Consider the following 26,276-nt stretch of genomic DNA (forward strand, 5'->3'; position numbering starts at 1 on the left):
CCTCAACAGAACGGAGTTGTTGAAAGGAAGAACAGGACTCTAGAAGACATGGCAAGAACTATGCTCATAGCAAGTGGTCTTCCAAGAAACTTCTGGGCTGAAGCTATTAATACTGCATGTTATATTATTAACAGAGTTATGATGAGACCAATCATCAATAAGACTCCTTATGAACTGTTTAAAGGCAGGAAACCCAATATTTCTCACTTTCGAGCTTTTGGATGCAGATGCTTCGTTCATAATAATGGGAAAAGGAACATAGGAAAATTTGATGAAAGAAGTGATGAAGCTGTGTTCCTTGGCTATGCATCAAATAGCAAAAATTACAGAGTTTACAATAAAAATACATTGTGTGTAGAAGAAAGCATTCATGTGATATTTGATGAATCTAATATGTTTATGAATGTGCAGGAACAAGACAATAATGATTATGAAATTGGTATGATTAGAGACAGGGAAGAAGGTGAAGAAACCTCCAAGCAAACCAAGGAAGTAAGAGAGGAACCTGAGCAGGAACATAAAGAAAATGCTGAAGTTCCTAATCAAGAAAACCCGGAGGAACAAGATCATGGAGAACCTGGCAACAAGGAAAATGGAGAAGAAACTGAAGAAGAAGTGCCTCAAATAGGAGTTCCTGCCAGAGAATTTCAACCAAAGCCATTCAGATATTGAGGCTCTCATCCAACAGACCTTATTATAAGTGATATTAGTAGAGGAACTCAGACCAGATCATAGTTGAGGAACTTTTGTGCCTTTTAAGCCTTCCTATCCATTATTAAGCCAAGGAATCATGATGAAGCACTAAAGGATGCTGACTGGATAATTGCCATGCAAGATGAACTCAATGAGTTCGAAAGGAACAAGGTCTGGCATCTTGAAGATAAACCTAAATACAAAAAGGTTATAGGGCTCAAGTGGGTATTCAGGAACAAGCTGGATGAATATGGAACAATTGTGAGAAACAAAGCAAGACTTGTTGTGAAGGGCTATAAGCAGCAAGAAGGTATTGACTTTGAAGAAACTTTTGCTCCTGTTGCTAGATTAGAAGCTATTAGAATCTTAATTGCTTTTGCCTCTTTTATGGGTTTCAAACTATACCAAATGGATGTTAAGTGTGCTTTCTTAAATGGTTTTCTTGAAGAAGAGGTGTTCGTGGAACAACCTCCTGGTTTTGAAAATCCCCAATTTCCTAATCATGTCTTTAAGCTTGATAAAACTCTTTATGGGCTAAAACAAGCACCTAGAGCTTGGTATGAGAGGCTCTCTAAGTTCCTTCTTCAAAATGATTTTAAAAGAGGTAAAGTAGATAAAACTTTGTTTTTAAAATCTGAAGGAACTGACTTACTAGTTGTTCAAATATATGTTGATGATATTATTTTTGGAGCAACTAACGAAAACTTGTGCAAGTACTTTGCTGAGCTAATGAGTGGTGAATTTGAGATGAGCATGATGGGGGAACTCAACTTCTTTCTTGGACTATAAATCAAACAAACTGATAGAGGTATTGCAATTCACCAACAAAAGTATGTCAAGGAACTGCTGAAGAAATATAACCTTGACCAAGCAAAGACCAACCATACTCCAATGGGAACAGGCACAAGGTTAGATGAAGATCTACAAGGAACTAGTGTAGATCAAACCAAATACAGAGGTATGATTGGATCCCTTTTATACTTAACTGCTAGCAGACCTGATATTGCATTTAGTGTTGGCTTATGTGCAAGGTTTCAATCTAATCCTAAGGTGTCACACTTTACAGCAGTAAAAAGGATCCTACGATATCTCAAAGGAACTGACCATCTTTGTCTTTTCTATCCTAGAAGTGATACTTTTGATTTAAAAGGTTTTGCAGATGCTGACTATGCAGGAGATTTGGTGAATAGGAAGAGTACTTCAGGAATGATTCAGTTTCTCGGGCCATGCCTAGTTTCTTGGGGATCCAAGAAACAAAATACAGTGGCCTTGTCAACTGCTGAAGCTGAATATGTGGCAGCTGTTGCCTGCTGTTCTCAAGTACTTTGGATAAAACAACAACTAAGAGATTATGGTATGAAGTATAATTGCATTCCTATTTATTGTGATAATACTAGTGCCATATGCATTTCAAAAGATCCAGTTCATCATTCTCGTGTGAAACATATTCACATAAGGCATCATTTCCTTAAGGATAATGTGGAAAAAGGCTTAATTAAGTTAGATTTTTGTGAAACTGAAAATCAAATTGCTGACATTCTTACTAAGCCTTTGAGCAGGGACAAATTTGAAAAGATGCGCATGGAACTTGGTATGATACAATTGAGTTAAGAAGACCTCAAGTTCCCCCAAGGTATAAGTCAATCATGCATGCATTATATGTATCTTACACAATATGAATATGTGAAAACATAGTCCTAAGCATTAGAATGTATGGCATTACATATGGGATTGTGGCTGTATGTGAAGAAATCAAATTGCATTTGGCATGTCTATGTTATAACAAACTATGTTGACTTGTTCCTAGTTCCTCCGAAATAATCTATAAGATTTTGTTCTATCTTTTTTAGAACTAATTAACTAATCAGTTGATTAATTTTATCTCTTAAAATCTTATCCTTTATTTTGAATTATTTCTCATTACTTATCTTTTAAAATTCAAATTCATTTCTCAAAAATTGTTGATTAAATACCCGTGACTGTTTGCATTCAATTCAAAGTTTCTGATAACTTAACCTTGACCTTTCATGTCAAATCACATTAATTCTTTAAACTGACCAAGTTAAAAGTAATTTCTCTATACTTCATCAAACGACACCTGCACTATTCAATTAACCTTTCACATTCATTCACCGACCCTTTTATCCCTTAAAATTCCACCCCTATAAAATGACACCAAACCCTACACACTGTTCCTCACCTCCTCACTCTGTAAAATACACCCTACATTTTACCGATTCAGCGAATTCACCCATGGATGTTTCACCAAAACCTTAAATTACCCCTCAAAAAGATTCACCCATGGATATCGAGCAAGAGAATCAAACAAAACCTTCTGTTGAAAAACCAAAGAACTTACCTGCTGAGTCAAAGAAACGAAAGCTGGAGGAACTTGAGGATCAGGGCTGGGAGGAATTAGGAGAAAGAATTCAGTTGGAAAAGTCTCCATTTCAAAAGAAAGTCGAAGCAAGCTCTGAACGCTTCATTCATGGTTTCTGCATCAACTTGCCATGGTGTGAAGTAAGTAAGTATTCTGAATTACTTGAAATCTTAGAGGCTCAAAATTGGGTGCAACTGTTTAGTGAAAGTTACAATAATGTGCTTTCTCATGCTCATTTGAAAGAATTCTATGCAAATTTTAAGAATTATGATGGTGTTTGTGTATCAAGAGTTAAAAATAAGAAAATTAGTTTTGATGCTGATTATTTATGTGCTATCTTTGGAACTCCGAATGAGGGGTTTGATGAATATTTTAAAGGAGCTACTGATAAAAGTGTAGGTGATGTGCCTATAAAAGATATTGTGGAATCAATTGGTGGAAAGGTGTCTAAAGTTCAAACTAATCATCATCTGTTCTCTCCCATTCAAAAACTGTTGTTTATCTTTGTGCATTTAGCCATTGTTCCAAGAACTCAGCACAGGCATGAGGCTAACCACCTTGATGCTATGCTGATGTACTGCCTTGAAAACAAAATCCAAATCAATTTCCCTTCCATCATGATAAAACACCTCACCCACTGTCTTGCAAACCATTTGAAGGTTGGATATGCAAAGCTGATCATTACTCTCATTGAGAGTTTTGGTATTTCTGTGGAGAACTGTGAACATATCAAACTACAAACCAATCACTTTGTTCAACCCAAAACCCTTGAAAGCAGAAACTTGCATGTTGTTGATGGTATTACCCAATTCCTTCCTAAACAAATTCATAAGGCTAAGGAAGGAGTTAAGGTTCTGACTGAGGAAGAGGAGTTGGACAAATGGCTGGAAGAAGAGGAAAGTGAGGGAGAGGAAGAAAATACGGAAAAAGAAGAATGTTCAGAAAAGAAGGGCATGAAAAGTAATGCTTCTAGTGCTAGGAAAAGGAAGAGCATTAGGTTGGTTGTTAAGCCAAAAGCGAAAGCTGAGGCTCCAGCTGCTTTTGTGGATCTCAGTGAAGAGAAAGCCTTTGTTAAGGGGGAACAGGGCATATTTATGCAGGAATCTATCACTTGCTCTGCTCCTGTAAGTGAAGGTACATGATTTGCTGCCTTTGGTTCTGTGAGTTCCACCTTGGAACTGAAGGCACTCAAAGATGTTGTCAAGCTGTTGTCTGATGCTCAACCAACTCTGCTCCTGAGGATTGGAGCTCTTGAGAAGCTAGTAGGAGACCTGGTGCATGCTTCTAAGGAACTCACCTCAGCAATGAAGGAAAGCACTTCAATTCTCTCTCAAGGCCAGACTGAGTTGTTGAAGAAGCTGGAGGAGATTGTTGTTGAAGAAGAAGTTGCTGAGGAAACAGAAGAAGAGCACAAGATCCCAGCCCCTACAGCCTAATCTTATTTTCTGCCTATCTCATATATCAAACTATCTTTTGATCTTGGTCTGTATTAAACTTGGTTTATTTTGCTTCTTTTGGTCTGTAAACAATTAAACATGGTATTTTCTTTTGTTTTTGATGTTCTGGAGGAACATCAGTTTGTTTATATGGATGTTGCTTGCTTGCTTTATGACTATTTGCATACTATTTCTGCCTATATGTGCTTTGTTCTATGCTTTGGAAACAAACTAATAAAATGGTGCTGTGTTTAGATATGTATATTTGTGTGCATTAATTTTGATGAACGCCAAAAGGGGGAAAAGAAGGCAAACTCAATTGTTGACAAGCTCTCCATCCGTGTGTAATAGAAGGTATAACTATAACTTTCATTCAGTTCCTTATTTAAATTTAGCTAGTTCGTTTTTGTTTTAAGTTTTTCGTTCTGATTGTCTTTTAAATTTTTTTTTTTTTTTTTTTGAGTTTGCTTAGGTTTGTCATTCATCAAAAAGGGGGAATATTGTTGATCTTAAGTTTTGATGATGACTCAAGGAACCTAAGCAAACCCATAGGGGCTTTAACTTTTGTCTATTAGCTTTGATGTGATGACAGGTTTTATATGCAATGAAGTTCTAGAGTTAGAATGGAGCATGGAACAAGTCTAAAGGATGAGCTATGGACAAAAATAGAAGACAATCAGAAGCCAAGTTCCTTGAGTGAGGAACTGAAGCTCCAGAGTCGAAGCTTCACTGTGTTCCAAGGAGTCTATTGTATCTTTATTATTTATTTTAGGCTTCTTGTATATATGTTAAGTACATTGTTAATTGATAGGATTTAAGTGGATTTAATTTCAGCTTATAAAGATTTTATTTTTCCTTTCTTTAACAAGATTTAATTTTATTTCGGAAAAATATCTTTTAAGTAAAAATATCTTATTTATTAAAAGATTTTCTGTTCTGATTTTATCCTAACATTTTGGAAAATCTGACTTGGTAAAACTATTTTTTAAAAACGGCTTTTACTTGGTAAAGGAGGTTGAGAAAATATAGGAACCACTTCCTTACTGTGCGCTTCAGCTTGCTGCCCAAGCATCCACGAACTGCACTTCCTTATTTCATGGAAGTTGTGGTATAGTGGGAGCTAAGGCAAACGTAAGGTTTTCAACTGCTTTCCTCCTGTATAAATAGGTTTAGTTTTCTGTTTTGAAAAGCACACTTGAGCATTACGATTCTTAGCTTTTCTAAAAGAGTCAAAAATCCACTTAAGTCCTTGAGTGTCTTTGTACTTAGCATCTTAGTAGTTTTATCTTGAGTTGTATTGGGGTAGAGTTTGGGTAAACTCTAGAGTGTGAAATTGCTTTGAGTGAAGCAAGGAGAAAGAGAGAGATTTGAGAGCTCAACTGATTGAGGGATCAGTTGAGGGGGAACTTAAGTTCGTAGAGGAACTCGAGTTTAGAAGTCTTAATTTGTAATAGGTTGTTTGCCCTATTATTATTAAGAGTTGTGATTAAAATCCCTTGTGGTCGTGGTTTTTCTTCTTGATTAGGGCCAAGAAGTTTTCCACGTAAAATCTCTCTTGCACTTTAAAGTTTTTGTTTAAGTTTCTTTAAGAATTCCGCAAAAATTACCTTAGTTCCTCAACAATACAATTCACCCCCCCCCCTCTTGTATTGTTCATTCCAGTTAACAATAAAACTTCAATCATCACAATGAAAATTGTTCAATCAAAGTCAAAATTTTAGGTTCTGTCGCAATCAAAATTCATGTGTATGTGCTGAACCGACATGCACGCGAAATCGCGATCAAATCACAGTTTCATAGTCGCATTCAAAATTGCAGTCACAATCGCAATCAAATTCACTCGCATTAGCAATCTCAATCAAAATTCAAACAGCATTACTGCGTAATACAAGCCAATTGGAATTGAAAACATATCGTAAATTCCGCCACGAAACCCTAACCTACAGATTGATGACCACCGACGAAATAGGACTCGAAACTCCTAGAATCACCCAAGTTGAGTAGAAGCATCAATTTCAAGACAGACAATAGAAGGTTGAAGGAGAACCATGAATTTGAAAGAAACTTGTATTGCATGAGTTTGAATAGAACAATAGCACACGAGTTGGTCAAAATACTTTATTGGCACGTGTCTATGGAAGGGAGTTAACCATGGTTAACTTTGTCCCGTTAACACCTATGTAACTGAGGAAATCCGTCCCAAAAATGTTGCCTACAATGCCATTACTTTTTTGACGGAAAAGACCAAATTACCCTGTTATAAACACCTCTAATTTATATCAGATATCAACTTGGATTTTCCCGAACAATATCAAGAATCAAAATGCGTCATTTAATTTGAAAGAGATGGGGTATCACTTGTAAATTCCATCAAATATTTAAATTACTAATAATTATGAAAAAATTATCAAAGATATTGGTAATTATTTTGCCACTAGATGATCTCAAGTGGCTTTGTCTCATTTCCTACGAAAATCTTCAAATAATTGTAAGGAAAATTTGAAACCACCATGTATTATAGTCATTTTTTACATTACCACCTCAAGGTTTTTTTTTTATATATTTTTTTTATTTTTTTATTTTTTTTACCACCTCAAGTTTGTTTATTTGTTTTTTATTTATTTAATTATTTAATTTTTTAGGAAAAATTACGAAAAATAATACAACCTTTGACCCGTTCCTTTTTAATAATACAACCTTTTAATTAATTCTAAATAATATAACCTTTTGGGGGTGTCAATTTTAAACAAGACGAAAAACTTGTAACCTTTAAAACCGGTTACCCATGACACGTGTTGTCATGTAATTGGTCTGAATATTAATTTTTTTTTAAAAAATAAATAACTTTTAATTTTTAGTTTTTAACAAAATGTTTAAAATTAAATTAGTTCCTAATTAAGACATTAATTGTAATTTATATTATTTTAGCAAATTAAAAAAAAAAACCCCACCCATCCCCTTCCTATCCCCGACCCAGCCAGCCACCATATCTCCCATCCTCGAGCCACCTCCTCTCCCCCTCCCCCACACGCAACGACGACCTTATCGGCGACGGTACGGCCGGCGCCCAGCACCATCCCTTCCTAGACACAAGAGCCTCACCACGACGCGAACGACACACTGATGCAAGGCTCAGTGGGGATTTTTTTTTTCGGTACAGGGGAAGTGGAGGGGGCGGTTTTCGAGCAACGAAAGGGGAGGGAGGTGGTTATCGGGATCTGGGAAAGGGAATGGGTGATTTTTGTGGTGTTTCGGAGGGTTTTGTGGTGGCGGCTGCGTGGATTAGGGTGGTTTTTGTGGTGGTTAATTGGGAAGGAAAGGGGGTTAAGGGGGAAGTGGTATGCGTCGGGGTTAGGGGGAAGTGGTATGCGTGCCGACGGTGAGGATGTGGCTGGGTGGTGGTGGTTGGGTGGTTTGGGGTTAAGGGGGAAGGTCGGGGTTAAGGGGGAGGGGAGAGGAGGTGGCTGGGTGGTGGTGGTTGGGTGGTTTGGGTTTTTTTTTTATTTCTTTAATTATAAAAATTATTTAATTTATTAATTATATTGAAAAACCAATAAAACAATGACACGTGTCACGGTTACCTTCAAAAACAGATTACCAACAGGTAATGTCTTGTTTAAAATTGACACCCCCAAAGGTTATAGGAAAAATGGAAACTAATAATCCCACCTTTGCCACTTCTGCTCAAAACAATCCCACCTTTTCGAATTCCCAAAACAATCCTACCTTTGACCCCCATCTTCTCAAAATGAGCCTTTTACCGGTTTGTGAAATGGGTAACTTATTTTAGTAGGTGACTTGCCACGTGTCACCTTCTGATTGGTACAATTTTAATTTTTTTAATTAAAAAAAAACAAAAATAATCTTCCCTCCCCAACTCCCCACCACCGCATCAGACACCACCTCACCACCCCTCCCCTTTCCCCACCTCCCTTTGCTGGTTTCCCCACCATTGCAACCTTAATCTCGGCCTCCCTACCCACTGGCCACCGCAAATCCGCCACTTACAATTCTCTCCTCACTTTCTCTCTTCAAATCCGCCATGGAAGCTCACACTCAAAGCTCGAGAAAACGAAAGCAACCACCATTATCATTAGCAGCAACAAATTAAAATTCGAATCCATTTTCGATTAAAGATGGGTGAGATTGGGTTTTCGGGTTGAATGGAGATCGGGTTTTAGGGCGGTTGAATGGAGATCGGGTTTCGTGGGTGAGATCGAGTTTTCGGGTTGAATGGAGATCGGGTTTCAGGGAACGGTATTTCGGGGCGGCTGGGGTGGTTGGTGTTAGGGGGTTTAAGGGCGGTGGTATTTCGTTGGTAAGATCGAATTTCAGGGCTTTGACAAAGGGGAGATCTGGGCTATCGGCGGCTAGTGGTTAGTGGTGGTCATGGTTCGTGGTTAGTAGTTGTCGTGGACAGTCGTGGTTTGTGGTAAATGGTGGTCGTGGTTAGGGTGTTGGGGTTGAGGTTGAGGTGGTTGGGTTAGTGGTGCTGGGGTTGAGGTGGTGGTGGTTAGTAGTGTTGGTGGTTGAGGTTAGGAGAGAGAAGAAGGTGGTGGGGTTAAAGGGGAGGTGCGTGGTGGTTAAAGGGGAGGTGGTGGCTGTGCGGTGGTGGTTAAAGGGGAGGTGGTGGTTTGTTAAAGGGGAGATGGTGGCTGGTGCGGTGGTGGCTGGTGAGAGATTGTAAAAAAATATATATATATATATATATATATATATATATATATATATATATATATATATATATATATATATATATATATATATATATATATATATATATATATATATATATATATATATATATATATATATATATAACATGTTAAACAAGTTGTAGGTTAAAAGGCTTATTTTGAGCAGATGAGGGTTAAAGGTGGGATTATTCTAGGAATTCGAAAAGGTGAGATTGTTTTGAGCAGAACAGACAAAGGTGGGATTATTAATTTCCATTTTTCCAAGGTTATATTATTAAGAATTAATCAAAAGGTTGTATTATAAAAAATTAAAAAACAAATAAAAAAAATAAAAAAAAAACGGGCCAAAGGTTGTATTATTTTCCGCAATTTTTCCTTTTTTTAATTTTTTTTATTTATTTATTTTTTATTTATTTATTTTAATTTTTTATTGTTTTATATCACCTAGTTTTTTCCAAAATGCTAAAAACTACCACCAATTTTCTACATGACGCCATCTTAGCCCCCCCCCCCCCCCCCCCCAAACGAACTTTTTTTTAATTTCCTTCTCTCTTTCTTTGCTAGATTTTCCCCTATTTTTCCCTCTTTCTGTATCTTCTTCTTCCACATTTTAATTCAATTGTCTCATTTTCGCAAGTTAGGGTTTCATATCGAGTTTAAGTGCTAACCACCCAGTTTTATTTTTTTATTTAGAAAAAACATTAAGAACTTCATGAACAAGAAGGATATTATCTTGAATATATAGCTCTATCAAGGGCAAAAGCATTTTGAAAAGGACCAATCAAAGTTGGAAGTAATGTTGGAAGTAAGGGTCGTATTCACATCTTAATTAGGAGCTACATTAGCCTACATAGTAGATAACACAGGAGACTTGACTTAATATATAAAGCTAATTGCAAAAATGTTCATTAGGCTTATTGATTGTTTGCAATTTTGCATGCTTAATCACAAATATAAAAGACTGATATAGGAAGATATAATGAAACTTGAAAAAGCCTAATGAAAAATTCTTTGGTAGCTATCCTAAATGATAGCCATCAAAGTCCATGAAAGTCAAGTGAATCACAACCATTCATTCTTATACATATGTTTTGTATTGTACGTAGTATATTTGTATTTTTGTTGTTTCTTTACAAAAATTAAGAAATACGCTGAAAAATACAAACCCAGCTTAATACTTTGTATGTACAATCTATTTTCATTCGTATGATATTTATAAACTCCACTTCGATTAGAGTGGTAGGATTGTAATCCAAGATAATTGCTTTTTTTTTTGTCCCTTTTCATCTCTTATAAAACATGGGTGATGCCTTCTTCATTCTTTTCTATACCTTATCAACCGTAACTTAAAAATCCATAGATGATATTAGCAACAACAAAAAAAAAAAGTATTTATTTTTTGAAAATCCCAAACTCCATTGATGATAAAATTCTAATGAACTAATTAAACAACTATAATTAAAAACTGATCCATTGAACAAACCAAACCATAACAAAAAGATTAATTGTGATATAAACAATTTAGCATCAACATCATTCTAAAAGATTTAATCACCATCACAATATATTCAAAGACTTGTTTAAACTCAATCGTAATAAATTCATTATAAATAATGATCGAAAAGAAATGAATACAACATCACTATCTTCAATAAACGACTTTCCATCAACAATGGCGATCGAATCTTCCATGGTGGTTACAAGGCCTGCCACGGAAACCAAGAACAAAATAACGTTAGTTTAATAGTAAAAGAAACAATATGTATTCCTATAAGATACTTAGCTGCTACAAGGTATCCTCATTTGCACGCGCGCGCGCGGGCGCACACACACAAAAAGTGTATAAAAATTAATGAATGAGATTTATTTGACTACGGACTGAAAGATAAAACTAATCAATACTTCCTATCTAAGATTACAATCACCCATTAAACTGATATGGTGCCACTAACAAACTGCCATCCTAATAATATGCAACTAAAGCTTCCACTCCCTAATTTGAAGGAAATAAACCCAACAATTAGAATCTATCTATCTATCTATCTATCTATATATTAATACTAAAGTAATCACCACTGAAGGTTCCGGAATGACACTTGTCACAACGAGGTTAAAAATTTTCCCGCCTAAAATTTTATTTTTAAAGTAAAAAAAAAAAGTAAATTAAAAATTTGTTAACAGAAGAGTAGGAAATATATTAAGTAAGAAGATTTTGTACAAATAAAAAAAAAAGGCAACAATAAAAAAAAATAGAACAAATATGTCAACTAAAAGAGATTATGTTAAAACAAATAAAAAGTCAATTAAAATTTTATATTTATATTTCAAATATCAATAACAAACTCACTACAATATATCCATTAGAATTTCAAATATATATATACTATTTATTACTATTACACCGCCATAACATTTTTAAACAATACTCCGTATGAAACAATTCATACAAAAACAATTCATAGAGGAGTTCTTTCAAAAAAAAAAAACAATTCATACAGGAGTATATAATACAAATCAATTATAGAAACTTATCATAAAAATAATATGTAACAATTACAATGACAATTCAGAACCATATACCATCAGCCAATTTTTAAATTTTTTTTTTCCCTTTTCATGAAAGGTTTTTCCTTACCATTTTGTTAGAAAAACTTGATAAAATTACGTTGATTTCATTTATTTAGAGATAATTAATAAAATTGCATAGATAACTAAAAAGATAATATATATATAGCAATCAGGAAACTAGATCAATGAATCAATCATCAAACAAATGTTTCTTAGCTTTAATTACACATATCACATTCATAATATTTTTTTTTTACTTACAACTTTTTTTTTTTTATATAGATTATTAAGATATTAATACTCTATTAAATAGAAGACAGGAGAAAAAAAAAATGAAGTTATCTTTTTAATAGTAAGGTAAAGACTAGTTCAAAGTAAAACAATGCCATTTTAGCCTGTCCTATTTTATAGGCACTCCTTGTGCATATCAGCTATAGAAGACTTAATAATCTCAAATACTTTGTATTCAAGTATTGATATTATACATTGAAGTTGATAGAGGAAAAAAATTAAGCATGGAATCACTCTTATATATTGCAAGTTACCACCTACTAACATACCCTGTAATCTAATTCTAATATGTTGTAGAACAGCCACTATTATCTTTAGTTAGCACCAAAGTGCTCTACAAGTACAAACATCATACCATTAAACAACTGCAATGCTGCTTAAAGTTCCCTCACGCACAACACCACGAAACACCACCAATTCCACCACTGATACACCACCATTGCAGTCCAAACACCACCTATAAATTGCTCCCAGCAATATCAATGTACCACAAGTACAGTAAGAAACAGCTTGTAACAATATCCAAACACCCACACATTTACACCTATATAGCTCAACTACGGAGCTCCATTTCAACCACCAAAGAACCATCATTCACCATTTATATCACCACTATTCAGCCATGATTGCAGCCCTAAAGAGTCATTATTATAGCAACCCAAAGTAGCCCACCACAAAAGATTAATCACTTGGACATTTTATCAAACACTTTACATGCAACTAAAAATGGACATTTTTAGTTGAACATACACTCAAACAACACCAAAACTATAAACGCCTTCTAATTTTGATATCAGCTAACAGTTTCATAATATCAGTTATTGAATCTATCACCTTTTTCAGCTATTGAATAATAGATACGCAGTATGAGCTTTTCAATAGTGAGTAGCTAACATGCACATTTCAAATGCTAAAATAGCAAAAATCTGCTAATGGATATCCTCACTAAAACATATAAACAATCAGTGAACACTAACATTCTTCCATGGCGAATTTCACTCAAAGAATTGAAGTAGCTTAAATGGAGAAAAATTTATGCAATGAATTTGTTGTTGTTATTGAAGCATTTCGATCTATAAATCAAATTTCAAATACATTTGACAAATTTTATGAGAAGTGCAACATTTTGAAAGTATATTGGACAACTCAATTTGATGCCTCCATCAAATCGAACGAGAAGTAAATAATCAGTATACATCAAATTGAGTATCGGTAGTATTGTGAAATTTTAAACACATAATATTTGGTATGGTCAGGTAAACCCATCTCATCAATGGAAATCAAAGTAATATAGGAAGAGAATGACTAACAAATCATATCCGATTCAAAGAATTGCTATTTCAGGGAATCAATAGAGAGAACACACTGTTAAACATCTACACTAAACAATGTAAACAATGCAAGAAACAAAGAGGCTCAACAATGAAAATTAGGAACATGTTAATTGGTTGCAGGGCGATTTAGCAGGAGCTTTTCATATCAGAGACAAGAACACTAATATTAGGAACATGTTACCCAATTTCCATTGTTTTAGTTTAGGTACTACTGCCTGTATTTCTGATGGGGTCTGATCACTTTTAGTCAGCTGTCAAAAAAAAAAAAAAAAAAAAAAACAATGAAAATTGAATAGAGTGGCACAAAGAGCTTGAAAGAAGTTCACATTCTTTCACAAGCAGCCAAGAAAGCTAGTTTAGGAAGAGATCGAGATTCTCTTCCCTTCAATAGACCTATGGTTCATAATAACAATGATCCCCTATCCTTATAATCTCTTTTCAAAAAGGATGAAACATTAGTAGGGCGGAAACTTGAAGCATGTATTAAGCAAGTGCACTTGCACTTGTGATAATTGTTTATTCCCATCAAAGGAAAAAAACAAAAGAAATAGGTGGTGTGCAATCAGTAGAAACAGGTATTCAGGAAGTGGGTGATCTTGATTGTTTGGCTGTATAAGTAACAGCGAAGCCAGAAGAAGAGGAAAGATCATATAATAAAAAGGAAATGAAGAGAATTAAAGAGCAGAACAGAAAGAGAATTTAGATAATAAGGAAAGAGAAACAAGAGACAGATAAGAAAAGTTTATTATCTGAAACACGTGTAATTGAGTTTGTGTGCAATTGAGATTAATATGCACATTAACCAACGTTCCCACAACTTTAATGGCAAGATCATATCAACTAACGTTCACTACACAACTGGTATTTCTATCTACAAAAAATGTCAGGCTACAAAACATTCTCGTCCAACCACAGACTTGGGATGTGATGGGACTACAGCCCAGTGGCTGAACAGACAACATGCTATTGCTTGGTTTTTAGTACCCAGCAGTCGACCATCATCAAAATCAATCAAGCCACGAGCCGGTAAAAAGGCCTAGAATTAGAGTTAGAGTAATCATGATTGCATTAAACAATAATTATGAGCATGCTAATAATAAACAGAAAAAAGAAAAAAGAAACAAGAAAACAAATTTTTAAAACCTTCACTAAGCGAGCAGTGGTGGTTTGTCGTGCCTCATTAGCAATAGCATAGCCATGCTCCCGGGACAAAAACCTCTCAATGTCGGGCAAATATTTCTCCAATATTTGAATCTACAAGCACAAAATTTTGCCTCCTTAAGAAAAGACAGTCAACACCATTATACTTCCTCTTAACAGTTGCAAAGGAAAAGTTTTGCATAGTTGTGTTAGGACAGCCGCAAGTTCAAAGGGGTTAGAAGCTTCAAACACTACCTTCAAAACTGAAGGTGTGTTGAATTGAGGCGGGATGAAAAAATCAAAAGCCTTTTTGTCACAAAGAGTTGCACTTTTTTCAATACCATCACTGACTCCCTCAATGACAACCAATAAACCCGGTGAAGCTTCAATTATAGGTACTTTATAGCACGCTTTGTACAACCAAATATTTGTGACCTCGGCCATATCACCCTCATCCTCAATATCTTCAGTCAACACACAAACAGCCTGCCCTTTTCGGATAATACCACTATAAACTCTACCAAGAGCATAAGAACCGCTGCAATCTGAAGTTGGGTAGAGCTTAGTGATATCAACCATAAGCGGCCCAGCTTTATCACAATTGCACATCGACTTTATCAGTGGTTTTTTATAGCCTCTATATATATGGTTAACCTTCCTTGAGGCAGCTTCTTTGACACTAGGGATGTGGTGTACCACCATGTCAGTGAATCCTGTCACTTTACCAAAAATAGAGCTAAATGCTAGCCTCATCAATAGATGATATTGATGATAATCTTCAGAATGTTTGATGGTCAATGTCTCATCAGGAAGTCTTACACCAAATTCAAAGAGTGTTTTCTTCAGATTATCTTGATCATTCTCAAGAACTTGAGTACGCAGCCTATTAAAGGGTTCTAAAATATACTGAACAAAACACCTTTCCCTTCCAACTGCAGGAGGTTCCTTCATAAAAGCTTTCTTGTCTGCATCATAGTAGGAATACCCCCAAAGATGAGACGCAAACTCCAACGCATCACATTTCAGTCCAAAATTGGCTACATGTTTTTTTGCAAACGAAGATAAGGTAAACGAGAATCCAAACAATGCACTGGAGAAACATATGTTGCCAGGGAGTGGATTTACATGGGGCCCACCCTCTTCAACAGTAATATGATCATTTATGGATGATATAAGCTGCTCCAAGTGCTTATATGCTTCTTCAGGGGTCATTCTAAAAGCACTGAACAAACGATCAACCTTCAATACCATAAGCATTTTCCATTGCATAATGTACAGTAAGCGCATTAATAAAAAATTAATGACAAACTAATAGTTAGGTGAGAAATGCAAGGGTTAAAAGACATACCTTATTAATAACAACAACAATTGGAAGGTGTTCTTGAATAGCATGAGTGATTGCCTTCCTAGTGCTGACCTAAAATGTCAAAAAAAAAAAAAAAAGGTCCTTTTAAGAATTTTAAAATATAAATGAATAAATATATATGTGGTTCAGAAAATAAACGTACCAAGACGCCTTGAGAGGCATCAACTACCAGAACAGCCCCATCAGTGAGCCTCAACGAACTTGTCATCTCATCAGAGAAATCTAGATGTCCCGGGACGTCAATTATGTTGATGAGATAAGAATTGCCAGTAAGATCCTCTAGCACCAATGAAATGGGGGTAGATCTTATAGACATTTTTCTGCCTTAATCATCATCTCGAGTATCTGTATATCTAATTAAGACCAAAGAGAATAGCATAGGGTTAAACTGGTGATATTACATTATTACCAGACCCACTACCATCACTCCATACCCAACACCGTACCCACCGCCATCACCTCCATACCTAAGCAATTCAAACACGCGTTATATACTGTAAAATAAAATATACTCTGATTAAATTTGGCTTAAATCTTGCATATACATATACACATACAAGGAGAACAACATAAAGTCAAACTAAGTAAGAACCCCGCGGATGAGAATAATAAGAAAGTATGGATGTTACAAAAAGCATTGCGGAATTTGTTTACATTAAGAAGATATGATGAAAAATAATACGAAGTACCAATTTGGACACGAGAACACAATACTGCGGCATGCAGAGGGCACATATCATATTATTCTTTCACCTTTCTTAACTCTATATCTTGTTTTTCTCTCTACCAATTTGGACACGAGAACACAGTACTGCGGCATGCAGAGGGCACATATCATATTATTCTTTCGCCTTTCTTAAGTCTCTATCTTGTTTTTCTCTCTACGTCTAAGCTCTCCCTGTTTGCCTCTGCATACATAGTATCAGTTGCCCTCAATTTTAATTGAATTTCTAAAGTTCTATCCTCAAAGTTGGCTGCCAAAGAGCTGACTTGAGCCAGCCTTGAATCAGCTGTAAATATGGTCTCGGCATACAATGCCAACATATTGGTCATGATTTCCAATAACAAGCGAAAGATAAATTTTCACTCAATCCTCATAGTTTCCTACCTTAGAAACTAAGTACTCAAAGCAGATAAGTAACCTTGGTACAACTAAAATCAATCTTAGATTATCATAAGCATAAAGATCACACTAGAATCTGCTTGCCCTTAGAATTAACTCTAAACCTCCACAAAAATTATACATTGATATCCTATAATGAGACGTCACTTCAGCAATGAATTCTAACAAAAAAGCATTATTGTATTCGACCAACAAAAATATGAAATTTACTCCTAATTAGTAATTCCCATAGCAAAGCATAATAATTCTCTTATGTAATACAACTGTAGCATAATAATTCTCTTATATAATGCAACCATAGCAATTAACTCTACAAACAAATTAAGTAATCATGAAACAACTATCACTAAACTCAAAAGACAATCACTTTCGTGAACAAACCACTAAAGACCTTGACAAATGTATAAACCTACCTCCAAAGTTGCCCCTCTGGAAACTTAAACAATGAATCATTATCGTTAACTACAATAGCTCAAATTTCCCTTAACTAAGCATAAATGCATAATAAGTTTCCTCGATGAAATCTTACCTTAGAATTAACTAATATCAAAAAACTCAGATCATCTCGATCTACTAAATTCCAGTGCCTTTCTGCAATCTAACTTTCTACTATCACGCTCACACAAGGGAAAAGAAACCCCAACAATCTCCAGCACTCACCCCTCACAAGGAAGAGGCTACAAATGCCAGCAATTTGGCACCATAATTCATACATACATATCTAAACAAACCCACACACATGACACAATATTGGACAAACCCCTGCCCATATAAGAACCTTTCAAATTGTCACTGAAACCATTCCAAAAGATAAAAGACAAATGAAATTGACACTATAAGCACTAGAATACCTGTTGTGATGGAATCCTCAAACCATTTCTCCAAATCTTGTAATCTACTTCTTGAATAGAATACATAACACCAACCTATAATTGCAACCTCAACTAAGACAGACCCAACACAGGACTTTAGGGTAGAACGTTACAAACACGATATAGAATTATTCCCTGGTTTGAACAGAAGCAATGGACCAGATTCCTAATATTAATATTACCATAAACAATCTCCCTCAAATCGACAACTTTTACAAACGAGCTTATCCCCAGAGCAATGAAATATTAGTGATGCAACTGATAGCCCAGAGAAATCCTCACAAAACACACACGTCAGCCTGTCTGCACGCTCATGCACACAAAACAGAAACGCCTAGGATCCAACTACTAGCCCAGGTATAATAAACCTACGCACAGTGACACAATCAGTCCTAATAACTTGACAAACAAAGCAGTCGGCAACATATTTTAAAAATTGCAAACCTGTCCATTTGTCCAGATCCCTCCTCATCAGAAGCATTGAGATATTTACCATGAAGAAATGCCCAAGAGTTCAGTAAAGAGGAAATTGAACATATGATTACTAACATGAAGCTACAAAATGTAACATAATCTACCTAAGCCACATCCTTCTGCAAGATCCCATAGCCATCATGGAACCACAACTAGTTTTAAAGAAAGCCACAGCCACAAAATAGATTCCAGCAGTAAATCATGCTCACATTACACTGAGATAAAATCTCATGTTCTGTATTAGCATGATAAATACGAAGTAAGAAACTACAGCTCGGATTAACTAGCAATCCTTAATTACATGTCAACTGACAATTCTCCCAAAGTCCCAAAAATCTAAACCTTCAAGTGATTGAAAGTTTGAAACCACAAAACTTCACCAGTCATTATACATTTTATAACACAAAAACAATCCAATAATCTAGAGATCATAGCTACACACAGTTCATATGGCACATAAAACTAATGGATCAAAATTTAGATATTGTAACATCATGTGGCCCATGCCCTTCCGTTCAATGAAAATAGGACTATTGATGCATAGCAATGGATTGAAGGTGAACAATAATGGCAACAAACATCATTCATATTTCCCTCCAATTCGGGAGAACAAAGTATGTCGTGAAACACATTAATGATGCAAGTTTATATATGTCTTAAAGCACACCTATAGTCTATAAATAGTTCCATGCTAAATGACTGAAGTTAAGAAATTACACCTTTACTTCCTGATAACCTAATAAAAACAACAATAACTCGACCTTAACTGATAACGTCATAAAAACAACAAAAATTTGATCTCAAGCAAAGTTGCAACGTTTTGAAAGTCAAAACACACAGAATTCATCTAAAATCAAGCAGATCATTAAATTGATGATATTAACTAATTAAACACACAGAATTCATCTAAAATCAAGAAATGAAGAGGGTTGAAGTTTCGGAGAGAGAAAAAAAGGCGGCAAAAAATAGAGGGGATTTTCGAGTGTTATTTACAATTCTGAAGCAAAGTGTGTGTCAGTGTGTTCTTATGTGTGAGGTTTTGTTTATTTTTTCAAATGAATTCTTCTGTGTTTGTAATAAACCTGCCAGGTCAGCAATTCCACTGACAGCTGTCTTCTGATTGGATGTTTGTTTGACACACGGATCATTACAATTTACCGAGTATTTTAGTACGTATACTCTCTCCGTCCCTGAAAGAAGGACTTATTTGGCCTAATTTTAATTCCAAAAAGAAATAATAATTAATGAACCCTCCACTAAATCATTGTACCGTAAAACCATTTCAGACCCAATTTAGCATCTTGGTCATAATTTCCTCATTATTCATTGAAATTGGGATTATAATATATCATTAGAAAGCTTTTTACGAGCTTGACCCAACTACACTATTATTGGACTCTTGTCACGGACCAAGCTAAATTGGACTAGCTATTTTCAAAAATAGAGAAAATTTTCGAAAACATAAAGAGATCGAGATTTTACTAAAACGACTACATCACAAGACTTTTCACACTTTCACCTCAATCGATAATCAAGCGACGTGAAAATTATTCATCATTGGGTTTGATTTCTGAGGAGACACATTTGGGTGTCTACACTATCACTTAAGTATTTTCTTAAAAATTACTACCGCTTAACATTAATTTTTTTACAAGTTATTACCATGACTCAAATTTTTAGATTTGACGAAATATTCTAATTTTCTGTTAGATAAATCTAACCAAATATTCTCAATTTTACGTCAATTCTAACGAAAATTTGGGTCATGGTAGTAATTGGTAAAAAAAATTGGTGTTAAGTGGTAGTAATTATTATTATTATTATTTTTATTTTTTTTAATGTGGTAGTAAGTTTAGAAGAGCCTCAATTATTTGTTAGTAATTTGCAATTTTTTTTTCTTAAATGGTTGATTGAAAAAGATGTTAAAAATAAATAAAAGAAAAAAAAAAAAAAAAGGTGGCCCTCCTAACCTTTTTAACCTATTCAACAAGTAAACTTTTTTATTGAGAAAGGATTTTTTTTTCTTCAAACAGTTCATTACTGAAATAGAGATTTTGTGGGTCCCCAAATAAATTGAGTTATAAATTTACTCCCTCCTCACAAATTTTTGCGTTCAATATTGAATTAGTTTTCCAAACAGCCTAAGGGTCTGTTCTCTTACGTTGAAATTCAGTTCAGTTCAGTTCACTTCATTTCAGCTCCTAATTTCCTTCTCTTATAAAATATTCAGTTCAGTTCAGTTCAGTTCAGTTCAGTTTAGTTCAGTTCAGCTCAGTTCAGCTCAGCTAATTTCAGTTCAGCTGAGTTCAATCAGTGAGAACAGGCCCTTAAATCTTTTCTATTTGACCAATTATGGAAGATTTGCTACCAACTTGGGATTAATCTAGAATAATTTATACATCGGACTAATGGTTTGTGATGGCTGAAACTGTGCATTAATATTTCCAATTTTTCCTTAATCATATTAATTACAGTATTTAATTTTAAATTATTTTTTTGGTTATTACTTTTTTCCGCTCTTCAATTTTTTTTTATTAAGACCCCGTTTGGTAGGATGTAAAACATCTTCCATAAAAATTGTTTTTCCATTTTCAATTTTACTTAACCTCCTTACTTCTCCTTTTATTTTCCTTACTTTCTACCTATCATTTTTTTTCTTACATACAACCAAATAATGGGAAACTAAGTTTACAAATTTGTTTTTTATATAAATTATTTTCCATGAAAATCATTTCACGCTGAAAACATTTTACACCCAATGAAACGGGGCCTAAAATTATTACACTATATAAATAATAAAATCTTAGATTTATGCTTACACTATATCATTCTCAATTTTTTCTCTCATAAATTTTCCTTTATTTTAGACACAAAATAATAAAATAACTAATTTATTTCAAACTGTTTTAAGAAGATATAGGTCTCGATTGGTTTAATGTAAAACATTTTCAATGAAAATTAGTTTTTATGGAAAACATATTTTCAAGGAAAAACACTATTGCAAATTAGTTTTTCTTTGTTTGGTTGCATACAAGAAAAATTCAAGAAAAATAAAAAAAAATAAAAGTGGAAATGTAAGAATGAATAAGAGGGAAGTAAAAAAGAGGTAAGGAGGAGAGATGAAAATGTGGTTTCCCTTGTTTTGTGAAAGAAAATGTTTTCAATCATAAAGAATGAAACTTTTACACCAAAAAAAAAAAAAAAAAGAAATTTCCACTCATGGGAAAATTGTTTTCCACCCTGTAACAAACCAAACAAAGGATAATGGGAAAAAAAATGAAAAAAATCATTTCCCATGAAAAACATTTTACCTTAAACCAAACAAGGCTAGTGAATAGAGATGGCAATGGATCGGAGGTGGGTCGGGTGATGCTTCATCCGCCTCCATCCACCAACGATCCATCCATCACCCGACCCATCCATCACCTAATTTTTTTTTCATCCACATCCGATCCATCCGTCATCCATGGATGAATCGGGTGATAATTCGGGTGAAATAAATATATAAATAAAACTTTTCATTTTCATAATTAAAATCAAGATTTGGAAAAAAAAAAAAAAAAAAGTGATCAATTTTATTAAAACTTTGATACATCTTTCTAATACTTGTTCCTTTTTTACTAAATTAAAACAAATGTCAATTCCTAACACTATAATAGACATTAAATTATTAAAAAAGGTATTTATTTTTATTTTTTTATATAAATTTAATGGGTGGATGGATGGGTCGGGTGATGGATCAGGTGTATCATCATCCGTATCCGACCCGATCCATCACTCGATTCATCCATCATCCATCCGTCATCCGCTTAAGTTTGGGTTTTCATCCATATATTTGGATCGGGTGGATGGTTATCCATCGGGTTTGGATGATATTGCCACCCCTACTAGTGAATAAAGGTGAATGTTGAAAAAAAAAACAAACACCCCCTCCGTCCCCGAAAGAACGACCCATTTGGGTTGATTTCGTAGGTATTGAGAAACTTAATTTACAAGTACAAATGTATGGGAAAGCACAAGTAAGTAATAATTTGTAAGTACAAATGTATGGGAAAACACAAGAAAAATTAATTGTGGTAGGAGAGAGAAAAAAAATTTAGAAAATTAGAGAGGAGGTGGCACAAAGATCTGAAAAAAATATAAGGGTAAAATAGGGAAACGGAGCTAAATGACAAAAATATTTGAGAAATATTGATAATTTTGTGATTTTAAATTTTTAATAGATATTGGGAAAAACAAATGGGTCATTCTTTTTTAATTATATATGCCTAAACCCAAGTGTAGGTTACTATACCTACACCCCCATCCACCATCTAACAAATAAAGAAATTTTTGTATAAAAGTAAAAACTAAAAAAAAAAAAAAAGATTATACATCACCATCTTAATCTTACTGCTTCTCTCCAAAAAAAAAAAAGATTCATCCTACATTTCTTCTCTCCAAAAACCTTCATCCTCCATTTTCTCTTTCTAAAAGTTTCATCCTCCATTGTTTCTCTCCCAAAAACATTCATCCTCCATTTTCTCTCTTCAAAAAACTCCATTTTCTCTATCCAAAAACCATCACCATTTCCACAATCTCTCTCTAAAAACCTTCATTTTTTCCCTTTTATGTAACACCCCAATAATTCTCCCTTTTCCAAACCACTTACTTTAACTAAAAATAGAGGAGAACCATTGGCATGTTACCGCCACGTGTTAAAACGTTAAGGCTTTATCAAAGTATTGCAGCGAAAATCCAACTTAAATATTAAAATAATATAATTTAGAAACCCAATAAGTCAAAGCTTACAAATTGGAACCATAAAGGCCCTTATTTAAAACCAAACCAATAATCAAAGTCCCAAAACATAATTAAAGTAGTAAAACATAAATAAGTTCAACACAAAGAACGAATACTCTCAATCACACCAATCCCTTGACAATGCGTATGTCAAATCACCGAACTTCACATCATCAAGCTAACCTGTGCAATACTGCTCCCCAATAATACAAGTGTAATAATTGGATCATCACAGGGTCATTGAAAGGCGAAGGCCATGACCAAAAGAAAACACACAAAAGCACGCAATCAGCAAAGCTGAGTACATACAAGCTACAACGTACCAAACCTAGCATGCTTAACTAATTAAAGTAAATAAACATACAACACGAATTCATTAATCAAGACTCCACACTTAAACAATTCAATCGACTCAACATACTTGCTAATCAATTCCAAACACTTGACTCTTTATATTTAATTTAATTAATTTAATTTGGAGTAAGCAATAGACGAGGTTGTCCAATCCACCAAATCATTTTGGTCCCAAATGACCATTTAAAATAAAAGTTTAGCGCGATGCAAAAATGGGCGCGACTCCATTCTCACAAAGTTAGTCTAGGATCCCATCTAACTTTCATTATAAAAAAAAATGTAAATACCAAAAGAGAAGAGGACATGTTGATCAAACAAGCCTCGGAAAGCCACGGGCTACCACCGTGTACCCCAACCCATAATTGTCAATACTCTAGAAGTGCACGCTTTCCAGAGTTTTATTGCTCATCCATGTTTCACTTTACGTGATTACAATTTTAATTAATAGCCGACTCAATCAAATAGACCATACATAAAAATCACACATCAATTTAATTTTAATCTTATTTAGAACAAGGGTGATCACATCACAAATTGACTTTTAATTTCATTAAACTTCCAAATTATCCAAATTGTTGAACATAGTCAACTCACCTAGCCATTTCGACTTAATCCACCTTTACTCAACATACTAACAATTCATGATTGAGTAATAAAATAAATAACAACCTTGTGGAATAATTAATAAATTCACTCCACTTAAACCATTCAATTTCAATCCTTTAATAATCCAAATGTGGTTAACAAACCGATCCAATAAAAATATGCTTGTATCAACATTCCATACAAACAATTAATCCAATATAATTCAACATGTTTGCATCCATAATTCCATACAAACATAATCAATTCACCAAAACATGTCTCATAAACATAAGCACATGAATTAATTAAATGTATAACCAAACAATTTTCATCCAAGTGCTCTCTAATCATGAAACTAAGTTCTTTTCTTTGGTACCTAAACATGATACTACTTACAACGAAGTAGACATGTACGTACCTCGTATAAACAATCCTTTGTGCCACTTTTAATCACTTAAAAGTCTCCTAAGAAATAATCGCCTCCTAGAAAACAACCAATAATCACAAATTAACACTTAAACAAATTTCCAGCAATATAAATTTGATTAAAAGCTCTTAAAACTCCATTAAAAACATGTTTTTATGGTTAATTAATCCATAGAAATCCAATAGGAGCAAAAGCCCCAATTTAATTAGTCATAAGAACCCTAAAATCTCAATTTAAATAAATTGAAACCCTAGGTTTTAAATTTATAAAATCTGAAAATTAAATCAACATTATAATCTGAAAATTATAAGTTTAAACTATTAAAAACATGATTTTGATACTAAAAATATAAACTTTATACCATAAAATCAAAACATAAAAAAAATTAATACTTTTAAGCAAAATAGGAAAACAAAGGGGAGAGAAAGGGGGCAGCCACGGCAGGGCTGGCTGGTGGTCGCCGGCGTCAGGTGGTCGGCGGTGGTGAGGGCAGCAGGCGGCAGTTGGTGGTGGGTGGTGGTGGTGACCGTGAGTGAAAACTCACGTGAAAAGGAAAAAGAAAGAAAAAGGAAAAAGAAAAGAAAGAAAAAGGAAAAAGAAAAGAAGAAAAGAAAAGAAAAGAAAAGAAAAATAAAGGGAAAATAAGAGAAATAAAATAAAGAGAAGAGAGTTTACTAACCTTTTTGTGTGGGGAAAAATTTGGGGATGTATGGGGTATTTATAGGAGAGAGAGTGGTGTAGGGTAAATAGTAAGATTGGGCCTCATAAAATTGATGGGCCAATCAAGTATGTAAAGTGAGATTGACTTTGATTGTTTGGACATAAATATAGAATGAAGGTGTGTATAAAAATTTGTACCAAAATAATTTTCGACCCAAATTAAAAATTGAAACTTTTGAAATTAAATTCCGAAAAAATACAAATAAATATTATAAATAATATATAATTTCATTTATAATATATTTAAAAATATGGGGGATTACATTTTAGGAGTTTCATCATAATCTATTCACGTCACCACTAACCAGAACTTCATCGTCGACGCAAATTCATTGATGATGTACTAATTTCTCTCTCTTTTTTTTTTAATTCACAATTTCATATAATCGATAAATGTCGATTTCATCATTACCCTAAATTTTTTTCCCTAAATTAATTGTCAAAGCATAAAAAGAAATCTTTAAATTTTGGATGAATTATACTATTAATGTTTGATATATTCTTTTTTTCTAGATATTAAAATATTGGTAAGAAGTGATGTTATTATGGTTAAGTTATGTTAGAGTATGGAATTTTCTAGTTTTTTGAATTAAATTATGTTGCGCTCTCATATGTAGGATTATTAGACTAGAAAATTGAAAACAATGAACAATTGTTGTAATTTACTGTTATTTTATAGGATTATTACGAATTGTATTTTTGATAAAATGTTCATTCTTGTTTTGATAGATGTTCATTTATGATATAAATATATATGGTTATATAACTATAATATTTTATCATTAAATTTTTTATATAAAGTTCATTTATATATACTTCTTTAATTTTTTTCTTTAATTCTACGAAATTTCAGTATCGTGAAACATTCATATTTGTTACAGAGAATCTTAATTGAATTTTGATACATACTTATACTTATTTGGATACATGATCAAAAATATATTGTCATATAGTTATTTAAATTTTGAATTTCATTATATACTTTTTCTCATGTAAATATATGGTCAATCACATTTTAATAGTGCTCATATAAA

The 26,276-nt window shown here is 33.9% G+C and overlaps 1 protein-coding gene across 1 annotated transcript; it reads right to left on the reverse strand.

Annotated features, from left to right (window-relative positions):
• Positions 1 to 14,700: 14,700 nt before the first annotated feature.
• Positions 14,701 to 16,221, reverse strand: LOC145568538 (110 kDa U5 small nuclear ribonucleoprotein component CLO-like). Its single transcript, XM_081627963.1, has 4 exons — positions 16,048 to 16,221; positions 15,888 to 15,956; positions 14,795 to 15,778; positions 14,701 to 14,709 (listed from the first exon to the last, which is right to left on the reverse strand). The coding sequence occupies exons 1-4, from the start codon at positions 16,219 to 16,221 to the stop codon at positions 14,701 to 14,703; spliced, it is 1,236 nt and encodes a 411-aa protein (XP_081484089.1).
• Between the last annotated feature and the right edge of the window lie 10,055 nt (positions 16,222 to 26,276).

This window comes from Chenopodium album, chromosome 2, assembly GCF_948465745.1.
Source record: "Chenopodium album chromosome 2, dcCheAlbu1.1, whole genome shotgun sequence".
Classification (NCBI taxonomy): domain Eukaryota; kingdom Viridiplantae; phylum Streptophyta; class Magnoliopsida; order Caryophyllales; family Amaranthaceae; genus Chenopodium; species Chenopodium album.